This window comes from Struthio camelus, chromosome 21 (assembly GCF_040807025.1).
Source record: "Struthio camelus isolate bStrCam1 chromosome 21, bStrCam1.hap1, whole genome shotgun sequence".
Lineage (NCBI taxonomy): Eukaryota > Metazoa > Chordata > Aves > Struthioniformes > Struthionidae > Struthio > Struthio camelus.
The window spans coordinates 2288291-2305021 of NC_090962.1; the positions used below are offsets into that span (position 1 = coordinate 2288291).

The following is a 16731-nucleotide window of genomic DNA, read 5'->3' on the forward strand; positions in this document are numbered from 1 at the left end:
CCTACTTGGAGCTGAGGAGGTGGTCATCAAGGACAAGCTTATAGGAGGAGATGGACTTTTTTCCTCTCTTAAAACTGGGTATAATTCAGAGAACAGCTTGCTCCATGTGGCATGTTAATTTTCTGTGCTCTGTTTCAACATGAATTGCCCACTTAGTTCCTGCAGTAGTACTTGCAGAAGCAAAACGGAGAGATCCCAATTACTGCAGAATGTCTGAGGGTAGGGAGGAGGCACCTTACCTCTGTTACCCGTTGTTATTTTCAGGGGTTCAGCATTTAAGTCCCAGGTTAGTAATCTGCTAGAATAAGGCCTGATCTGGTACTGCTCTGCCTAACTCAGCCTTCAAATCACACTATCTTTTCCTGTCTCAAAAGTCCACATGGCTTTAATAGGTGTCCCTAAATGTCACCAGTTTAGAAAAGCTAGAATTACATAGGTATCAAATAGGAAAATGTCAAAGGCAAGACCTGTACTTGCAATATTTTGTCTGATGCATTTTGAAAAGAAATCTGGGAACTTGACAATGTTTGCTTTTAAACACACATGATTTTGTAGAAGAGGAAATTAGAGTTAACAGTTACAAATTAATAGTCTGTAGTGGGAGAATGCAGGTTACACGAAAGTTTATGTTCAGTGACATTAATGCATTTCTACAGCTGTAAAGGCAGGCTTAGTCTGTTGGATTTTGGACACTTTTTATCCTGTGCCTCAAGACATAATTGTGCTTGTTCTGAATTAGTGTATTTCTGACCTCATTCCAAGAAATGCATAAGGCTCCTGACTAGTTTTTTGTATGTGCCAGTCTGGATGAGAAGAAACATACTAGGCTAGGAGGACTCTTTGGTAACTTCATAATACTTTTTAAAGTATTATGAAATCCAAGCTCTGATGTTGGATCTACTTCCTTTTATTTATGCCTGTATAACCTAATTTCATGTCCTAACCTTTCACTGGGGTTGTATGCAGAACTCGGTGAATTTTGTCTTGTCTTATGCTGTGCTAGTCTTGGATGGCAGCATTCTGCCAGAGATTTTTCAGTTCTCCGAAGTATTGCAAAACAGACAAGAAGATAGTCTTGTGCTCCATCTCTCATTTTCTGAGGAATTTCAGAAAATTATTTGCAGATAACTATATGGGGCCTAGCTCTTAGAGGACTGATTGTGCATTTCGTGGTTAAAGGAGCTCCGGGATCAGTCTGTGTGATTAAGATACAGACTCTGGAGAAGTCCTTGTCATGAGAAATACTATGTATTTTGCTGGTGAGGCTATTTCTAAAATAGGCCAAAACCCTCATCTACTATCAATAAGGATGCTGCAGAAGTCTGGGTTTGTGAACAAAGTTTTCTGACCATCCAGAAAACCTGGAGTAACACTGTTTGCTTCTCTTCCTCAGAAATTTGATGAATTGCTGCAACTTGCTTCGAAGGGACAGCACACAAATGTAGACATGTTGGTGAAAGATGTGTATGGAGGGGCCTACCAGACCCTGGGGCTAAGTGGAAATCTAATAGCTAGCAGCTTTGGGAAATCTACTACAGCAGATAAAGGTACCAGAAAGAAAAGATCTACCTGAGATTTACTATACAGTTAATACTTTTCGTTGCTGGTCAGCAGGGTTTTGCCTCTTTTGAGAGTTTCCTGCTAACACGTAAAAGCATGGAAATGTAGTTGCCAACCTCATCAGCATAAATATATCTTGCCATACCCGTTTCCCTGTGTTATCTGTGTTGGGCTGGGAGGAAACATGAAGCGCTGCCTGAGTTGCTCTGGTTATTTGGAGTCCTCCTTTGAAGCTAATGAGGAGAGGAAGTGCAACCATCTCCTCTGGCCCTTGGAAATCAAAGGTTGATAACGGTCTCCAAGCAGCTAGAGTTGGCAAATAACCACCGATTCTAATGTTGCCTTGAAACTACCATAATCTTTTTCATGATCTTGCCTGCATGTGTTTTACCTGCACCATATTTTATTGATCTTGCCCATACAATATTTCATTGATTTTTTTTTTTTTTTTTTTTTTAATATTTATCTTACAAGCAAGCATTCAAGTTTTCAGTTTGGGTTTATGTAATCCTAGGGAAAGTGAAATAGCTGTCTAGTTAAGCCAACATTAATTCCCCATATGAATGAATTAACATGGCTGTCTTTGGTCCAGGAAAGGACATATGGCATCCTGGATAACTGGTGTAGTGATTTGTTTGTTTGTTTGTTTTAATAACTTGGAATTTTATTATTCGCAATATTATAATAAAGCGCTTGCAGTGCATCTCGGGCCAAGATAACTTGTTATCCATGGTTCCTAGAGAGAAGTGGAGTTCATGCGAGGCTGGCCTTTCAAGAAGGTTTCTCTCAAGCATTCTTTCATAGAAGCTCAGTGCATTTTTCCACAGTACTTTCAGTCAAATAGATACTCCCCTTGCTTGTTATCTGAAGGGTGTTTATATAAAAGATCTTTGGGAGGGAAAAACACCTCTTACATGTATAAAGAAACTGATCAAGCATAGAGAGCGTAGCTCTCTCCATCCTATTGCTAGTTGAAGAAATCGTTGAATCTACTCAAGGTATTTTTTTGCCAGCTGTAGAACACCTTTTAGAAAAATATTGTCCCTTCGAGCATTCTTCAACTGTATTTAATTTGGCTTACTATTTCCTTTGTTTAAGAATTTTCCAAAGAAGATATGGCAAAAAGTTTACTGCATATGATCAGCAATGACATTGGTCAACTTGCCTGCCTCTATGCCAAACTCCATAACTTAGATAAAATATATTTTGGAGGATTCTTTATTCGTGGTCACCCTGTTACCATGCGCACAATAACCTACAGCATCAACTTCTTCTCCAAGGTAAAGAAAGCAGAGAATTTCCTAATAGCAAAGTCAAGTGTTTATGTATCTTTTCATGGGCTTGTTCAGAGACTGTAAGAAGTGGATTAGCAAATTAAATAAGCTTAAAGGGCTGCTGTTTACGTAGGAAAGGCACACCTATAAAGACCAATTGCGGGAGGGATAAAATAAATATGAATGGCCTGGGAGTTCTGCCTTGCTCTCTCGCTCTCCCTGCCTCGCGCTCTCGCTGTCCATCCCTTTTTTGTTTTTGTTTTTTTAATTGGTAGGCTCTACTTTAGCTGCCATATAATGAATTTTCACTGTCTTCCTAGATAGCTACCATTGTTACTCAATTTCTCCTGCTGACTCTCATCTATTTCTTTCCTCCCCCAGGCTGTGCAGTGTGGGATTGTTCTGCTGAGATAGTTGTCAGTTAATATCAGTATTTATTTTAAAAAAAATAAAAAAACAAAAACCAAAAAAAATTGCAAACTATAATTCTTTGTTGATTTTGAAGCTGTGGCAAATATCAAATATTTTTCAGTAGAAAAATCATCAAATCCAAAAGCTCACTTAGTCCTTGTTAGAGGTAGGTTAGTTCCTGCACCTTTGCAATTTATATTGCAGTCATACAGAACTGATGGTGTATGGATACTAGACGACAATTTTTTTTTTCATCTCAGTGCTTCAGCCAGCAGACTCCTGTACGCTGCTTTTGTTTTCCTTTGTCTCACCATTGCAGTCCCTTTCTTTAAAACTTGGCTAGGTTTCAAGAAAACTATTACAAAACTGCAGCTTTAGATTCTTGTAAGCAGAGCTTTATCAGTGGTTTGGTCTATGCAAAATTTCACTGTGAATTATAGTTGATCTTTTACTATAGGTAACCTGAGTGTAAACTTTTCTTACATTTACTACTCTAGACATAGCTGATTTTTCTTTAGAGACGGCGATGTCTTACCCAGCCTTGCCTAGGCAAGCTAAAGGACCCGGCTGCTAGGGTTGGGGGTGTTTCTGTTCTCCCTAGCTTTCTTGTATTATATTAGCAATTACAATAACTTGATGGGGGGAATGCTTGCCTATGGATAACATACGGGGTGTCTGTATATTGTTGCATGTTAAATAGCAGTGTAATGAGATAAAGGAAATGACTAATGGCTTGAATGTGTTGGATCCACAATGGTGCACGTTTATGTTGAAGACCTAGAAATCAGATGACCTGATATTTCCAGCCTTTCAAGCAAGAGGAGTTGAATATTCACGGAATGATGCAGTGGTCTTTCTAGCGAAGTACTGGCTTCCCTTTGCCTCCGTGGCTGCACAGGCTTAGAATATGCACCACTTCTGCATGTGTTTTTTCCCACCTGTCTTATAATTGTTGTAAGCAGTATTCCCTGAAGTTGTGTTTCAGGAACACCATTTTTGCTGCATCACTGAAGTTACTGAATGTGTTAGAATGTAGCACAAATGAATATTACTATATTCTAGTTGTTCCTGTTAAGTGTAAAACTAGTGACAAAGAAGTGCTTATTAGCCATCAGGGACCATCCAATTGCAATGTTTCATATTGTGGCAGGGAGAGGTTCAGGCATTGTTCCTGAGACATGAAGGCTACCTGGGAGCCATTGGGGCATTTTTAAAAGGAGCTGAACAAGACAGTAAGTACAGCGTTGCTATGTTCTGTATATGCTGTGTTCTGAAATGTCAGTGTAATGTCCGAGCTTCTCTTAAGAGGATGCATGTGAATTGTTGCCTAAATAAATACATTTGTCACTAAAAACACAAATGCTAGGCTTTGCTTTTATACATTCTGGCAAGGACATCTTAATTTCTCACTGTTTTCCTGCTCTCCTTTGATAAGCCTGGAGGATTTGGCTATTTTCTTTTCTGCATTTTTGCAAAGAGAAGCTGTACCTCCTAAATTTGGGTTTCTGAGAACTTCCTTCTTCAAAGAGGCCAGCTTCTGAATTCAGTTAATGTGCTAAGGAAGAATGGTACCTCAAAACTATTGATTTGGGAGTGGAAAGCCTCACAGACGTTTGTGAACGATGAGACCCTACTTTTTAGTGTTTTGTGGGTATAGGTTGCTTTGGTTGAATTCTGCCTCTTACGTTTTTTTTTTTTTTTTTTCTTGTTGATGTACAAGCAAGCCATTCAGTACATTAGCTACAGTGGAACCAATAATGAGATTATTAATGCTACTTAATTTTAGTAAATATCAAATACACTTCAGAACAATGGATGAGGAATTAATTTCATACCCATTTTATGGATTTTTGGCAAGGAGCCAGCTACTAAGGAATTAATCCAGTATTGCTGAAGGCATGTTGCTTATATAGCATGCATTGTACATCAGGAACTTGATTGAACTTTTTCTGAAATGAAAGAAAATTCTAGAAGTAACTCTAGTTTTTATACAAAACATATAATGTACTTTGATTAAGATTTTTGTAATGTATTGCATTAATAATGGCTCTAGATTGGGAAATAAGAAATGGTCTCTATGATAGTGATAGAAAAACTAGCTAGCTATAGTGCTTTGAAGACATCCTGCTCTTTATAGTACTTAATGATAAGGAAAGGGGATAAAAAATAGAATGATTTTTAGAACTTTAATTGTCTTGTGTCTCATTCAGCTTAGCCTGAAGCTCTTTTGAGCTAGGTAATCCACTGAGTAGTTAAAACACTCCTGTGGAGGGTAGAGGGAGAAGTAGTCTTCATTTTATCTTGTGTCTTTATAAATAGCTTTTGCGGTGAAGCAGCTTCTCTAAAGGGATGCTGTCTCTAGAATCACTCATGGGAGTATTTTCAATTGTATTTTCAGATCATGTCTCTCTTTTTCTCTTTCTCTTTTCTAGATCCAAACCAGTATAGCTGGGGAGAGAATTATGCTGGGAGTTCTGGTCTTATGAGTACATCACCTGATGTTTTCCCCATGCAGAGAACAAGGAGTGGTACGGTATGTTGTTCTCTTTTCTAGAACTAAATGTCTTCCCTTAGTGATGAAGATATGGATCTAGATGGTTATTCTCAAGCTAGTTGCGTCTTGCCCCTCGGAATATGCTACTTACCAAAAGGAGTGACTAATATGGTGTCTTAGGTCATGTGTGAAGGTTTGATAATTTCATATAAGCCATCCCACATTCTTAAAACGTGAATCACTTCTTTTTTTCATTGTCTCATAAATACAGATTGTGGCTTCTACTTTTGTCTTCCTCCTTTCATGAAGTAGAACAAATGTTCCTCTCCTACCTTTTCTCTGAAATATCTGGATTTTGCTACAGCTGAAACAGTGTGCCACAGAATTCTGAATCTGATGTTCCTCTATCTTTAAGCAGTATTTATTTATCCCCTAGGAGGCGAGAACTGTATAACTGAACAGAGGAGCATGAGCTTGTTCATCTCAAATATACTGGCGATACAGCAATTCCAGTTTCACAGTGAAACAAGCATACAATAGACAATCACAAAATACATTAAGTTTCATAAAATATTCTAATACTGCATCTACTGAAGTGCTATTAAAAAAAAAAAGCTAGAATAGTGGAGCTCAGTGTGTTTTCATGTCACTGTTGTTTTTACTGGGCAGTGTTTTTCATGTTAAGTATGTTTTGGGAGTGGTGGATTTTGTGTTTCCCCCCCCCCCCTTAATTTCTTCCATCACTGGTTTATCTGCTCACATTTTTCAGTGACTAGCTCACTAGACTTGTTTCCTTGGGAGAGGAGGAAGGAATGTTGGCTTTGAGTGGGTGTTTTCTGTTGGTTACTAGAACTCTTTCTGAAGTTTTCCCAGACCAACCCATTACTCACTCTGAACTGCAGATAATGAAATTTGTGGGTTTTGTCTATATACAAAAAAATCTAACTTTAAGGTCTGCTGTAACTTAAATGAATTATTGTAATGCAATCGTGGATTACATGTATGACAAAAAAAAAAACAAAAACCCTGTGATCTTTAGTTCTTACTCATAAAATACGACAGATTACATTTGCACGCTTTTTTTCTAATGTTCTTTTCTTGTTTGTCAACACTTTAATCTGTGAAAAGACTTTTCATGTAGGCATTTGTATAGGATTCTTAAACCAGATGTAGCATACTGTCCACAGCAGCTTCATTTTTGAATTCTAGCATTGCTTGGCACACACTTCATTTGCGTAAATTTAATCTCTTTGCAGAAATCATAGCTTAGAAGTCCAATTTTCAGCAGTGAAATTAATACTGAAGACTCTTTATTTAGCAGCCGCTTTGGTTTATGTACAGGAGGCTTTGCCACATTGTGGGCTTTGATCTGTACCTAGTCTGAACTTTACTAGGCCATCCTGTTTGCAAATGCCATGCAAGCAAATAACTGTATAAAGTATAAAGATACACATGCACAACGTTATTTTTAAGAGGTACAAGAAATAAGGCACGTCATATATACAGAGCTGTGTAACTGTGCATATTTTGCATGTGTTTAGTTTTTATCCTTAGAAATTTGGTCCTAAAGCTTGTTTTTACAAGGTACAAGTGAAATTTTGGAGACATGATTGGGAGTATAAAATGAAGTTGTAAAGCAGTATAGCAGTGTTCCTTTCTGAACAAAGCCTGTGCTCAGCTCTTTCTGCTCCTGTCTTTGAACCTGATAACAGCAGATTCGGCACTAGAGGGGAGGCAGATAATGAAAGCTTGCTATGAGGCTCTTTATTTTAACATGAAATTTGATAATTTCTGCAGGGTGGGCAGGAAAAATAATCCATGCAGGGGAGCGTGTCTACAAATCTGTCAATTTTAATTATGGGTGGACTTCTGTAGACCTTTTACTAGTTTAATGAATCAATTTCTGAGTAAGTTCTAACAAAGTCTTCCAATTTTTCATCTAGTTTGACATGTTTGAAATGGATAGGTTGGAGAGACCGCTTGTTAACCTGCCATTGCTGAAGGACCCTTCCACCTATATTCCAGACACTGTTGACCTCACAGATGATGCCATGGCCAGAAAATACTGGCTCACTTGCTTTGAAGAGGCATTGGATGGGGTAAATATTACAATGCACTTGTGTGTTTGAATGATGCAAAGATTTAGTGAATAAGTTTTCTGTGAACTGATGTGTTTAGCCTGTAAAATATGCCTGCATGTGTCAAACCTACTGTATGCAAGTACAGTTCCTCTCCCCCTTTTAACAGAGGCATCTGAATTTTTCCAAGTCTCCTAGATCTGTGGTATCTCTAGAGACAGAAATGCTTTTACCCTGTGGCTTGTTTTTTTTTTTTTTTTTTTTTTTTTTTTTTTTTGAGGTGTTTCCGAAGCATCTCTTAAAACACGACAAGTCATTTGTCTTTGCAGAGCTGGTGAGCATGATGATTACACAATGAAAGGCCAGAAAAGGGATCCTTCTATTGTTTTCGCTCTTGGGAGCAGTCTTACTGACCTAGAGACACTTTTACATCCAAGAAGCATGATTTAGTGCAAAAAAGAAATAATTCAGGTCTGATTAAGTAACTGATTGTGTTTTCCCAAGTCAGTCAGTCAGTGCGTGCTAGCACTTAAGAGCTGTGTATGCTTAGTAAGCAAATCCAAATCAGAAAATCCATGACTTTGTGTGTGAGGAGGAGAAGGGCTGGGAAAAACATAAAGGGAACTTATTAACTTGACCTTACTATAATAAATAAAAAAAGAAACCAGGGCTTGATATGGACTGTTTTAATGTCTGTTATGTAAACTGTCTTTCTCCCCCATCCACTTTTTTCTTTTTTTAAACTTTTTCCTGCTTTTTTTTTTCCCCTCTTCTCTTCTCCCCCCACCAAGAACTACAAGTAGTTAGAACTTGTTCTTCATTTTTGAAAGCACAGTGTTGAAATAAACTTTGACTCTTTTGGGAGGGGAGGAGGTACGTAGAATTGTTCTTTGGTGGCTGGAGAAGAAAGATGGAAGATACTATGTAGAAAGGACTAGCTAGTACACGTGCACTGAACAATATAGCAGATATTTTTCAGATTGAACTTCCAATCGGTTACATGGAGGAAGAATTCATTTCGTAACTTCATTCTTGCCTCATTTCTCTACCAGGTAGCAAAGCGTGCTGCAGCCAGTCAACCAGACTCTATTGATGCATCTGAGAGAGCTGAGAAGTTCCGACAGAAATACTGGAATAAGCTCCAGACACTCAGGCAGCAGCCTTTGTAAGAGTCTTTATTTTCCTATTTTCAGCACTGGCTGCTTTTATTGAGCAGAGCAAACTAAAAGATAACTAGGCTGGAAGCTACAGCAAATTGATGGTCCAAATGTCAGGTCCCCTATGAACAGAACTTTGAGATTTCCTATATTAGAATGTAACTTAAAAAAAAAAAATCCATGTCAACAGGAAAAAATGATCAATAATCTACAACTGTTAAAAGTGGTAGCATACTCATTCAAGAATCTAGTATCTTTGGTGCTCAGAACATTTTTCCCTCTCTCAATTTAAATAACCTGTTCAGTAGATTTACCACTTAAAACCGGAATTTAGTGCATGTGGCATATAAAGACTTCTATCTAAAGTGCATGTGACATGCTATGGCTTACTGAAACGCGTCCAAAGCTGGGAGAAAAGTGGAGGGAAATAACTTCTGTCTGAAGTAGTTAACCTTTTTTTCCCCCTCTCCCTTTTTAAAGTGCATATGGTACCTTAACAGTTAGAAGTCTGTTGGATACAAGGGAACACTGTTTAAATGAATTCAATTTTCCAGACCCCTACTCAAAGGTAAGTTCTTCTTGCTTTACAGGGTGGACAACATGTAAGTTCAAGACTTTTTTTTTTACATACTCTGAAACTTTGTGTAAGTAATGGCTTATGGGGGAAGATAAGTAACTGGCTATCTTGCAACAGTATTACTCAGTTGGTGGTTGCTGCTCTGAGGAGGAACAGCAATGGCTAATGGGATATGGAGCCTTTGACCTCTGAATTGCTGGTCCCACTCAAGGTGAGGATAGTGCTAACCAAAAATATTACCAGTTCCAGTTGTCTGATACTTTTTCCGGAGTAAACTGATGGTGTCAGTCCCCTTTCTGATGAGTGTCTCCTGTCTGTCACTAGATACTATTGTAACTCCTGCAGTGAGGAGGTGCTTCCTGCAGTTTATAACTGAGAAGGCTACATGGAGAAGCCTACACTTCTAGTGAAGGAGTACCTAACAAGTGACCTGAGAATTTCTGTCCTGAGGACAGTCAGTCTACTTCCCACTGCAGTCTGGCAGATTTTAAAGAACATTTTTCCCCTCTTTCTTGTAATTGTTTTTACGGTGTAGAAACCATTTTCAAATTTAAAGAAAGCTATGTGTAGCTATGTACATACTTTCCAGTAAGCAAGTAAGTTGCAGACGATTGCAAAAGACACTTGGAGTGCATTGTTATCTTGTAGAGCAGTTAACAATCTCAACAGCTCCAAACAAAAGTCACCAATGCTATGAACTTGCATTTCTGTGTTCTTTTAACTACCTTGAAGTGGGAGGGGGGTGTTGTGGATATTTGTTTGTGAGGTTTTTTTTTTTTGGAAGGGGGGAGGCTCACACAGTGTTCTTTCCCTTTTACCCCTCCAAAAGGCCCAAAAAATTCCTCCACCCATTCCCTTCCTTGCTGAGGCAGCTTAAGGAGAAACTGTGTATAGTCTCTGGATTAATTTCCTGCTATGCTATGAAAGGATTCTTGATTGCTTTTGTAATCATTCACATACTTAGCTACATTGGGTTGGGGTGTATGCAAATACATAATGTCTAACTTTTAAAAATATTTCTTGCTATTGAGTAGCTCTTTACTCCTTGCTGTAATTTATACTTAATATGATTGGGGGAGAGGGCTTTTGAAGTCAATATTTGTCAAAAATAATTTCCTGTAGGGCTGATCCTCACCACTTTTCAGTGTGGACGTACAAACAATAACAGTGCCACTATCTGGTTGGAGACTTTTTTGACTATTGACATATTTTGAAAAATACATGGATGTTTCTCCCTACTGTTTTTAATCTGTGTTGTCAAAAGTTGCATTCACTTTTAAGGACCGGACAAAAAAAATGTATGAGAGGTGGGTTTTATTTCTGTTTGCTTTTTTGTGATTCAAACAAGATATTACCAAGATAAGGTCTTGGTAATCATATTGAATACCAACTTTACATCATTAAATTTTTCAACAAACTAGTTATGTAGCATTGATCTTAATGGAGGTAGAAGAGGAGGAAAAAAATTGAGAGATTTTAAGTGTCTGGGCTGACAAACCTCGTGATAACACAAAGAGAAAACTCATGCCCCAAAACAACAACAAAAAAAAACCCCACCCTTCTCCAGTTTTTGCAGAATACTAGTGGTAAGCCCCCTCATGCTAAATATCTGTTTTGATGGATCAGGTTACTACTGAAGTCATTCTTTTGTGTCCACTCCCCATTTTCCAGTCCGTCCAAAATCTATTGCACATCTGATTTATTTAGAAAAGTAATTGTTAGGCTATCAAATAAATCCTACTGCTATTGAAGCTTTCTATTAGAATCCCAGGAAAATTTTTTTTCTTGTTGATACTAAGCATGCTGATAACAGTAACTTGTTGGTCCATTAGAGGCCATGAACCTAGAGGAGAATGCTTGGAGGTGGTCTTGGGACTGAGACAACCAATGATGGGTAAGAATTTTTCATCTGTAAATCCAATGTTTCGTGTCTTTTTTACAGGTAAAGCAGAAAGAAAATGGCATAGCCTTAAAATGTTTTCAAAGCGTAATCGAATCTTTGGATTCATTAGGCTGGGAGGAGAGGCAGTTTGCTCTGGTGAAAGGACTTCTTGCGGGGAATGTCTTTGACTGGGGAGCAAAAGCAGTCTCAGAGTAGGTGTTAAATATTTTAAAAGCACCCTTTTTAAGACACAGAATATCCCATTGTTCTTAAAATAAATTAATTAATTAAATATAAATGCACCAATCTAATTTTAGTTATAGTTTGTATTTCACCTTCATCAATTGCTGGTTTTCTATTTACAAACATTATTGTGGTGCAGCAAAATTCCCATTTCCACCCTTTAAACCTGGAAAACATGTCAGTGTGAATGTTTGAATTAAGTGGCACAGCATTTAATATTCAACAGTTCGGCTGCTTTGCTTGTAGCAGACATTTTTATTAGCACTGCTTTTGGGTATGTGTTCCATTTAATCTGATACTATGTTCCTATAATATAGAAAATATGCTGTTATTTGTAGCCCACAGTTGTCCTGATAACTTAAAACCACTGAATATGTGATAAGTTGGGTGGTCTCCTATAATGAATAAAAATGTTAATCAAAAACAATATTTAACTGTTTGGAGACAGTTTCTTCCTTATACATCCTGTGAGCAGTCATAAATTTATTTAAGCATATGAATACCAATAGTCTTGAAATATCTTTGATTTTTTTTCAGCTCTAGAATTCCCACTTTCTTTTTTGCAGCTGAAAATATAGATCCAAGGGTGTGGGGGAGGATGCTATTTTGAAGCTGACATTCAGCATTTTCTTTCCCTTTCTATGGTTTTATTTGAGGAGTTTTCCCTCTGATTAAATCAACAAAGGTCCATTCAACATGAGATGATTGAAGGCTAGATGGGCGTTTTTAAACTTGTGTATGTTGCCCACAACCACAGAACCTTGAACTGACAGCAGTAAAGCAGTTAGTGTAGTTGCCAGTCTTGGAAAGTGTATCTCTCCCTCCCTTTAAGGAAGGAGCTAAGATAGTACATAATAGTCACTTAATAGTAGGGTCAAGGAACTTTATCTTTTATGGGGACTTGATTGGCAAGCATTGTTCACAGAATGCAAGACATAGTCTGTTTCATGAAGCAAAACAGCATGGTGTAATATTTTAACTGACAGCTTGGAATCCAGGCATCTCCTTATGTCTTCCTGCATCACCACCTAACTGTTTGAGGCTACGTTGTAATACATGTTGTCAGTAGCAGTACCTTTTAAAACCCATATCTACTTATTTCAATATTGGGTTTTTTCCCCCCACGCAGGTACAGCTTTAAAAAAAACTTCTATAGCCTAGTCTTCAAATTAGACTTTGTAAAGGACTGTTTTACCATGCAGATGCTTCGGACCATGACTAGATTTATGGTGGCCTGCAGATCAAAAAGGTTTCCTTTTTTGCCTACAGTTTAGTGCCTGCAAGCTGTCGTATGTTGCCAAAACTCTTTTATTTTAGCATAAAAACTCTCTGGCTCAATATACATCTGAGACCTTTCTTTTTAACATAAAGTATAATGTGTTCAGTCATTGGGTCTATCCATACTACACACTGCACCTGATGCAATAAAATTGTTGGTCATCTGCTAAAGAAATGATTGAATGATACATTTATATGCGATACAGTTGCTTAACTGTGTACCATTTATTTCTCTTCTGATTCAGCGTTCTGGAATCTGAGCCACAGTTTGGATTTGAAGAAGCCAAGTCAAAACTGCAAGGTATAGGGAAATACATTTATGGTGGTTGGAATTGGAAATTGTGTTAATACGAGAATGGAGGGGAGTGTGATGGTGATTACTGTGACAGTTCTGCTGCCCAGATGACAAGAAATTATTAGTGCTTGCTAGGGTCAGCTGAAATAAAGGTTAGAGTTTCACTGAAATGCTGCTATTTGTGTTCCAAAGGAACTGAAATCTGAAAACCACTCTCCTTGTACAGAAGCCTTTAGCCACACAGATATTCAGAATATCTTGTCATGCTTGCTATTTTTAATAATTGTTCTAATCCTATCAATCAAGGAGATAGTACCTCAGGGGACGCTATATCAGTCCTCTTAGGATCAGTCATAATGATAGGTATCTTACATGCCTTCATTGCTTTATTATAAAAATTTCATTTCAAGACTGCTGTAATTGAGCTATTTCCATAATTAGGAGCTTAGGACATCTTTGAATATGCAGGTTTAATGTTTGGAACCTGAGTGCTCAAATGCTTTAATGCTTAAGCATCTATGAAAAACAAAAACAAAAAAAGGCCCTCCCCGTGCTTTTTTTCCCATAGTATACAGAATGACTGTCTAAAAATAATGCTAACACAGTTTTGTCTGTGACACAGAACGTCCTTGGTTAGAAGATTCATACAGTCAATGGCTAGAGCGACTGAAGGTATGGCTTTACAATTTTTGCTAACCGCTGAGTAATTAAAGACATAATACATTAGTTGTAAAACAACCATATTAATCTTGCACTCTTCTTTTAAAGTAACAGATTTAACAGTCAGAACTTTGAGGCAATTCAAAATGAATTCTATTAATACGGTACGAATAATCCAGCAGCCATACCAGAATAAAAGGAATTAGTCCAGCATTTCATTACTTGCCAAACTTCTTAGCTCAGTTCCATCAGAAACTGCAGTATTTGGAACCTGGCTGCTTTCAAAGCTCTTCCACCGTAACCATATTGTGTCCCTTCTTTATAAGGGCACTTATTTCTATACAGCTGGACCCACAATTCTGAAGACTTGGGCCCAAATGTATTTTTTTAGGTTGGTCCTCCATCTGAGTAGCCAAGCTCAAAACTACATTAATTTAGGAGCTTCCTGAAGATAATTAACTTAACTGATCAGTTAGCAAAGATTTGTTTTTGGATCTGTGTGATATCTGTTACTGTTTAATCAAGGTTCATTGAAAAGGCTAAAGCTTTTGATTCTTTGTGTAGATCTCAAAATTTGTAGGAAATAATGATAGTGAAAAAGCTTGGTATATGTTAATAATTTTTTTTAAGATGTAATTTTTAATAAGCTAATGTCTAGTCCAATGCATCTTGTGTAACAGTGGCTATTAGGGAGGTTCAAGAACTGTCCTGACAGGAATTTTTGATAGGAACTAAGCATTCTTCACTGTGACTATACTTCTGCTAGTAGTGAACTGAGCTTCATAGCATCAGATTTGGAACAAATTAAAACGTGAATGGAGAATAGAGATTACCTTGTCATTTTTTAGGATGTCACTGCCTCCAGCAGTCCATGCTACCCTTCCTGGCAGAAGGCAATCCCTTTCACCATACAGCACGGTAATTTAACCCAGCCACAAAGGTAGACTTACCCTGATAAGCAACCAGTTTGTGTAAAAACTAAGCAGCTGTCCCATGCTGCTGCTTCAGTTTTAGAGACTGGTGTGAACCAGCTGCATGGAGTAACAAAACGCTAGCCATACTCTAGCCTTCAAACAGTAGGAATATTGGCCTAGTGACCCACTATTCAGAAACCTCTGAAGTAAGGTCCTGTTCACAGCTGCTGGAATTTGGCATGTCTTTAGTTGGCAGTTTTAGGGTTAATTTATCAATGGAGGCCTACCTTTCTTTGAAGTAATTAGCTCTAGACAACTGTGCAAGAACAATGGTGAGGAAATCTAGTTCTACCGAGAGCAGGGGTGGGTGATGTTTCCATGAGTTATGCTGCTACTAAGTAACCAAGATTGTCAATCATTTAAGGGTATAAAGTCTTGGGTTTTAAAGTGAAGTTTCTAAATAACACAAATTAGTCACTGAAATGAACTGTGAACTTAATCATAAATGCACTGGTTTTCTCTTACAGGAGGGTCCCCCTCATAAATGTGCCTTAATTTTCGCAGATAACAGTGGCATAGACATAATTTTAGGAGTCTTTCCCTTTGTCAGAGAGCTTCTCTCTAGGGGGACAGAGGTAAGTGATTGCCATTGTGGATGTAACAGAGCTTTTGTAATGGGTGAAAGGTTTGCTAAATACCTATCAATCAGAAGTAGCATCTAATTTGGAAATAATCCCATGTAAGTCAATGAGCTTCAGGATTTGGCCCCAAATCCCTGGGACTCCACAGTAGTCTATGAACGGTAAGCCTTTGTAACGGGAGCCTTTTGTAAGACTTGCTGAACCAAAAAAAAAAAAAAAAGTTGGTTAACAGGGAAAATTAGGTTTGGGCCTCCAGGCTTTCTCTTCTCTTGTTTCCTCATGTATTAAGGATATAGAGCTACTTGTTTAAAGTCACTATCTCTAGCACCGTACTTGAACTGCATTAATCAGGGAAATATTTTGACATTTTGTTTCAGGTTATATTGGCTTGTAACTCTGGCCCTGCCCTAAATGATGTCACCTACAGTGAATCTCTGATTGTTACTGAGAGAATAGCAGCAATGGATCCAGTCATTCAGTAAGTATATAACCAGTCTTCATTATATATCATGCAAATACATAGAAGAAGCAAGTTCCTTGTGCATATGTAGTTTGTATTTAGTTTTTTGTTAGTGCCTGAAATCCACAACCTGCAGGTAAGATCTGGAAGATGACTCTACTGTTTTCATTAAGGTGAAAAACTTAGAAATCATATCTTTCTTGAAAACTTTCATAATTAGAAGCATGTTACACTTCTTGGCTCTGCCTTCCCTGGTAACCTCTGTATCCTGTAGAGGATAAGTAGCTGACTAAATCCTGTTATTCAAGAAAACACTAAGTGCTTCTGAGTGAAGGCCTGGCGGGAAAAGACGACTTTGCAAGAACACTTAAATATTCACTGTCTGAACTGTCTGGCTTGTTACCAGTTTTCCACCTGTTGTGGTAGCAATGTAACTGTTGCTGTTTCTTTGTTTGTTTAAATAAAGATCTGCCTTGAGGGAAGAGAAGCTGCTGTTGGTCCAGACAGGTTCAAGTTCTCCGTGTCTAGATCTAAGGTATTTTGGCAATGTACCAATTTGTTATTTGTTTCCATCAGATAAAGGTCATCCAGAGACTTAGCTCTGGAGTATCTTGGCCACCCTTCCTGATCTGTCCTGGTATGAATCGCTTCCACAATACTACCGGAGTTGCTCAGTCTGCAGTTACAGAACTGTACTATTGATCGAAGCTTTACAGGTTGTTGTGCATCTTACTTATCATTTTGGTTTTCAGCAATTGCACATTGTCACTTTCATGAGCAGCTTAGTTACTGATGAGGTGAAATTCT

General features: G+C 37.9%; 1 protein-coding gene across 4 annotated transcripts in view; it reads left to right on the plus strand.

The window, feature by feature from the left end:
• The window catches only part of PANK4 (pantothenate kinase 4 (inactive)), a 28476-nt gene that overhangs the window by 8917 nt on the left and 2828 nt on the right, over window positions 1–16731 (plus strand). For 2 of the 4 annotated variants that reach the window (XM_068915964.1, XM_068915966.1), the window contains exons 6-18: window positions 1394–1547; window positions 2659–2840; window positions 4396–4477; window positions 5678–5778; window positions 7683–7838; window positions 8870–8982; window positions 9455–9542; window positions 11494–11645; window positions 13200–13255; window positions 13872–13921; window positions 15351–15458; window positions 15842–15942; window positions 16391–16459. In XM_068915964.1, the coding sequence (XP_068772065.1) occupies window positions 1394–1547; window positions 2659–2840; window positions 4396–4477; window positions 5678–5778; window positions 7683–7838; window positions 8870–8982; window positions 9455–9542; window positions 11494–11645; window positions 13200–13255; window positions 13872–13921; window positions 15351–15458; window positions 15842–15942; window positions 16391–16459 (1412 nt within the window). Of the gene's footprint in view, window positions 1–1393; window positions 1548–2658; window positions 2841–4395; window positions 4478–5677; window positions 5779–7682; window positions 7839–8869; window positions 8983–9454; window positions 9543–11493; window positions 11646–13199; window positions 13256–13871; window positions 13922–14757; window positions 15309–15350; window positions 15459–15841; window positions 15943–16390; window positions 16460–16731 lie in introns of those variants that run through there. The other 2 variants (XR_011135773.1, XM_068915965.1) reach the window with 2 other exon arrangements.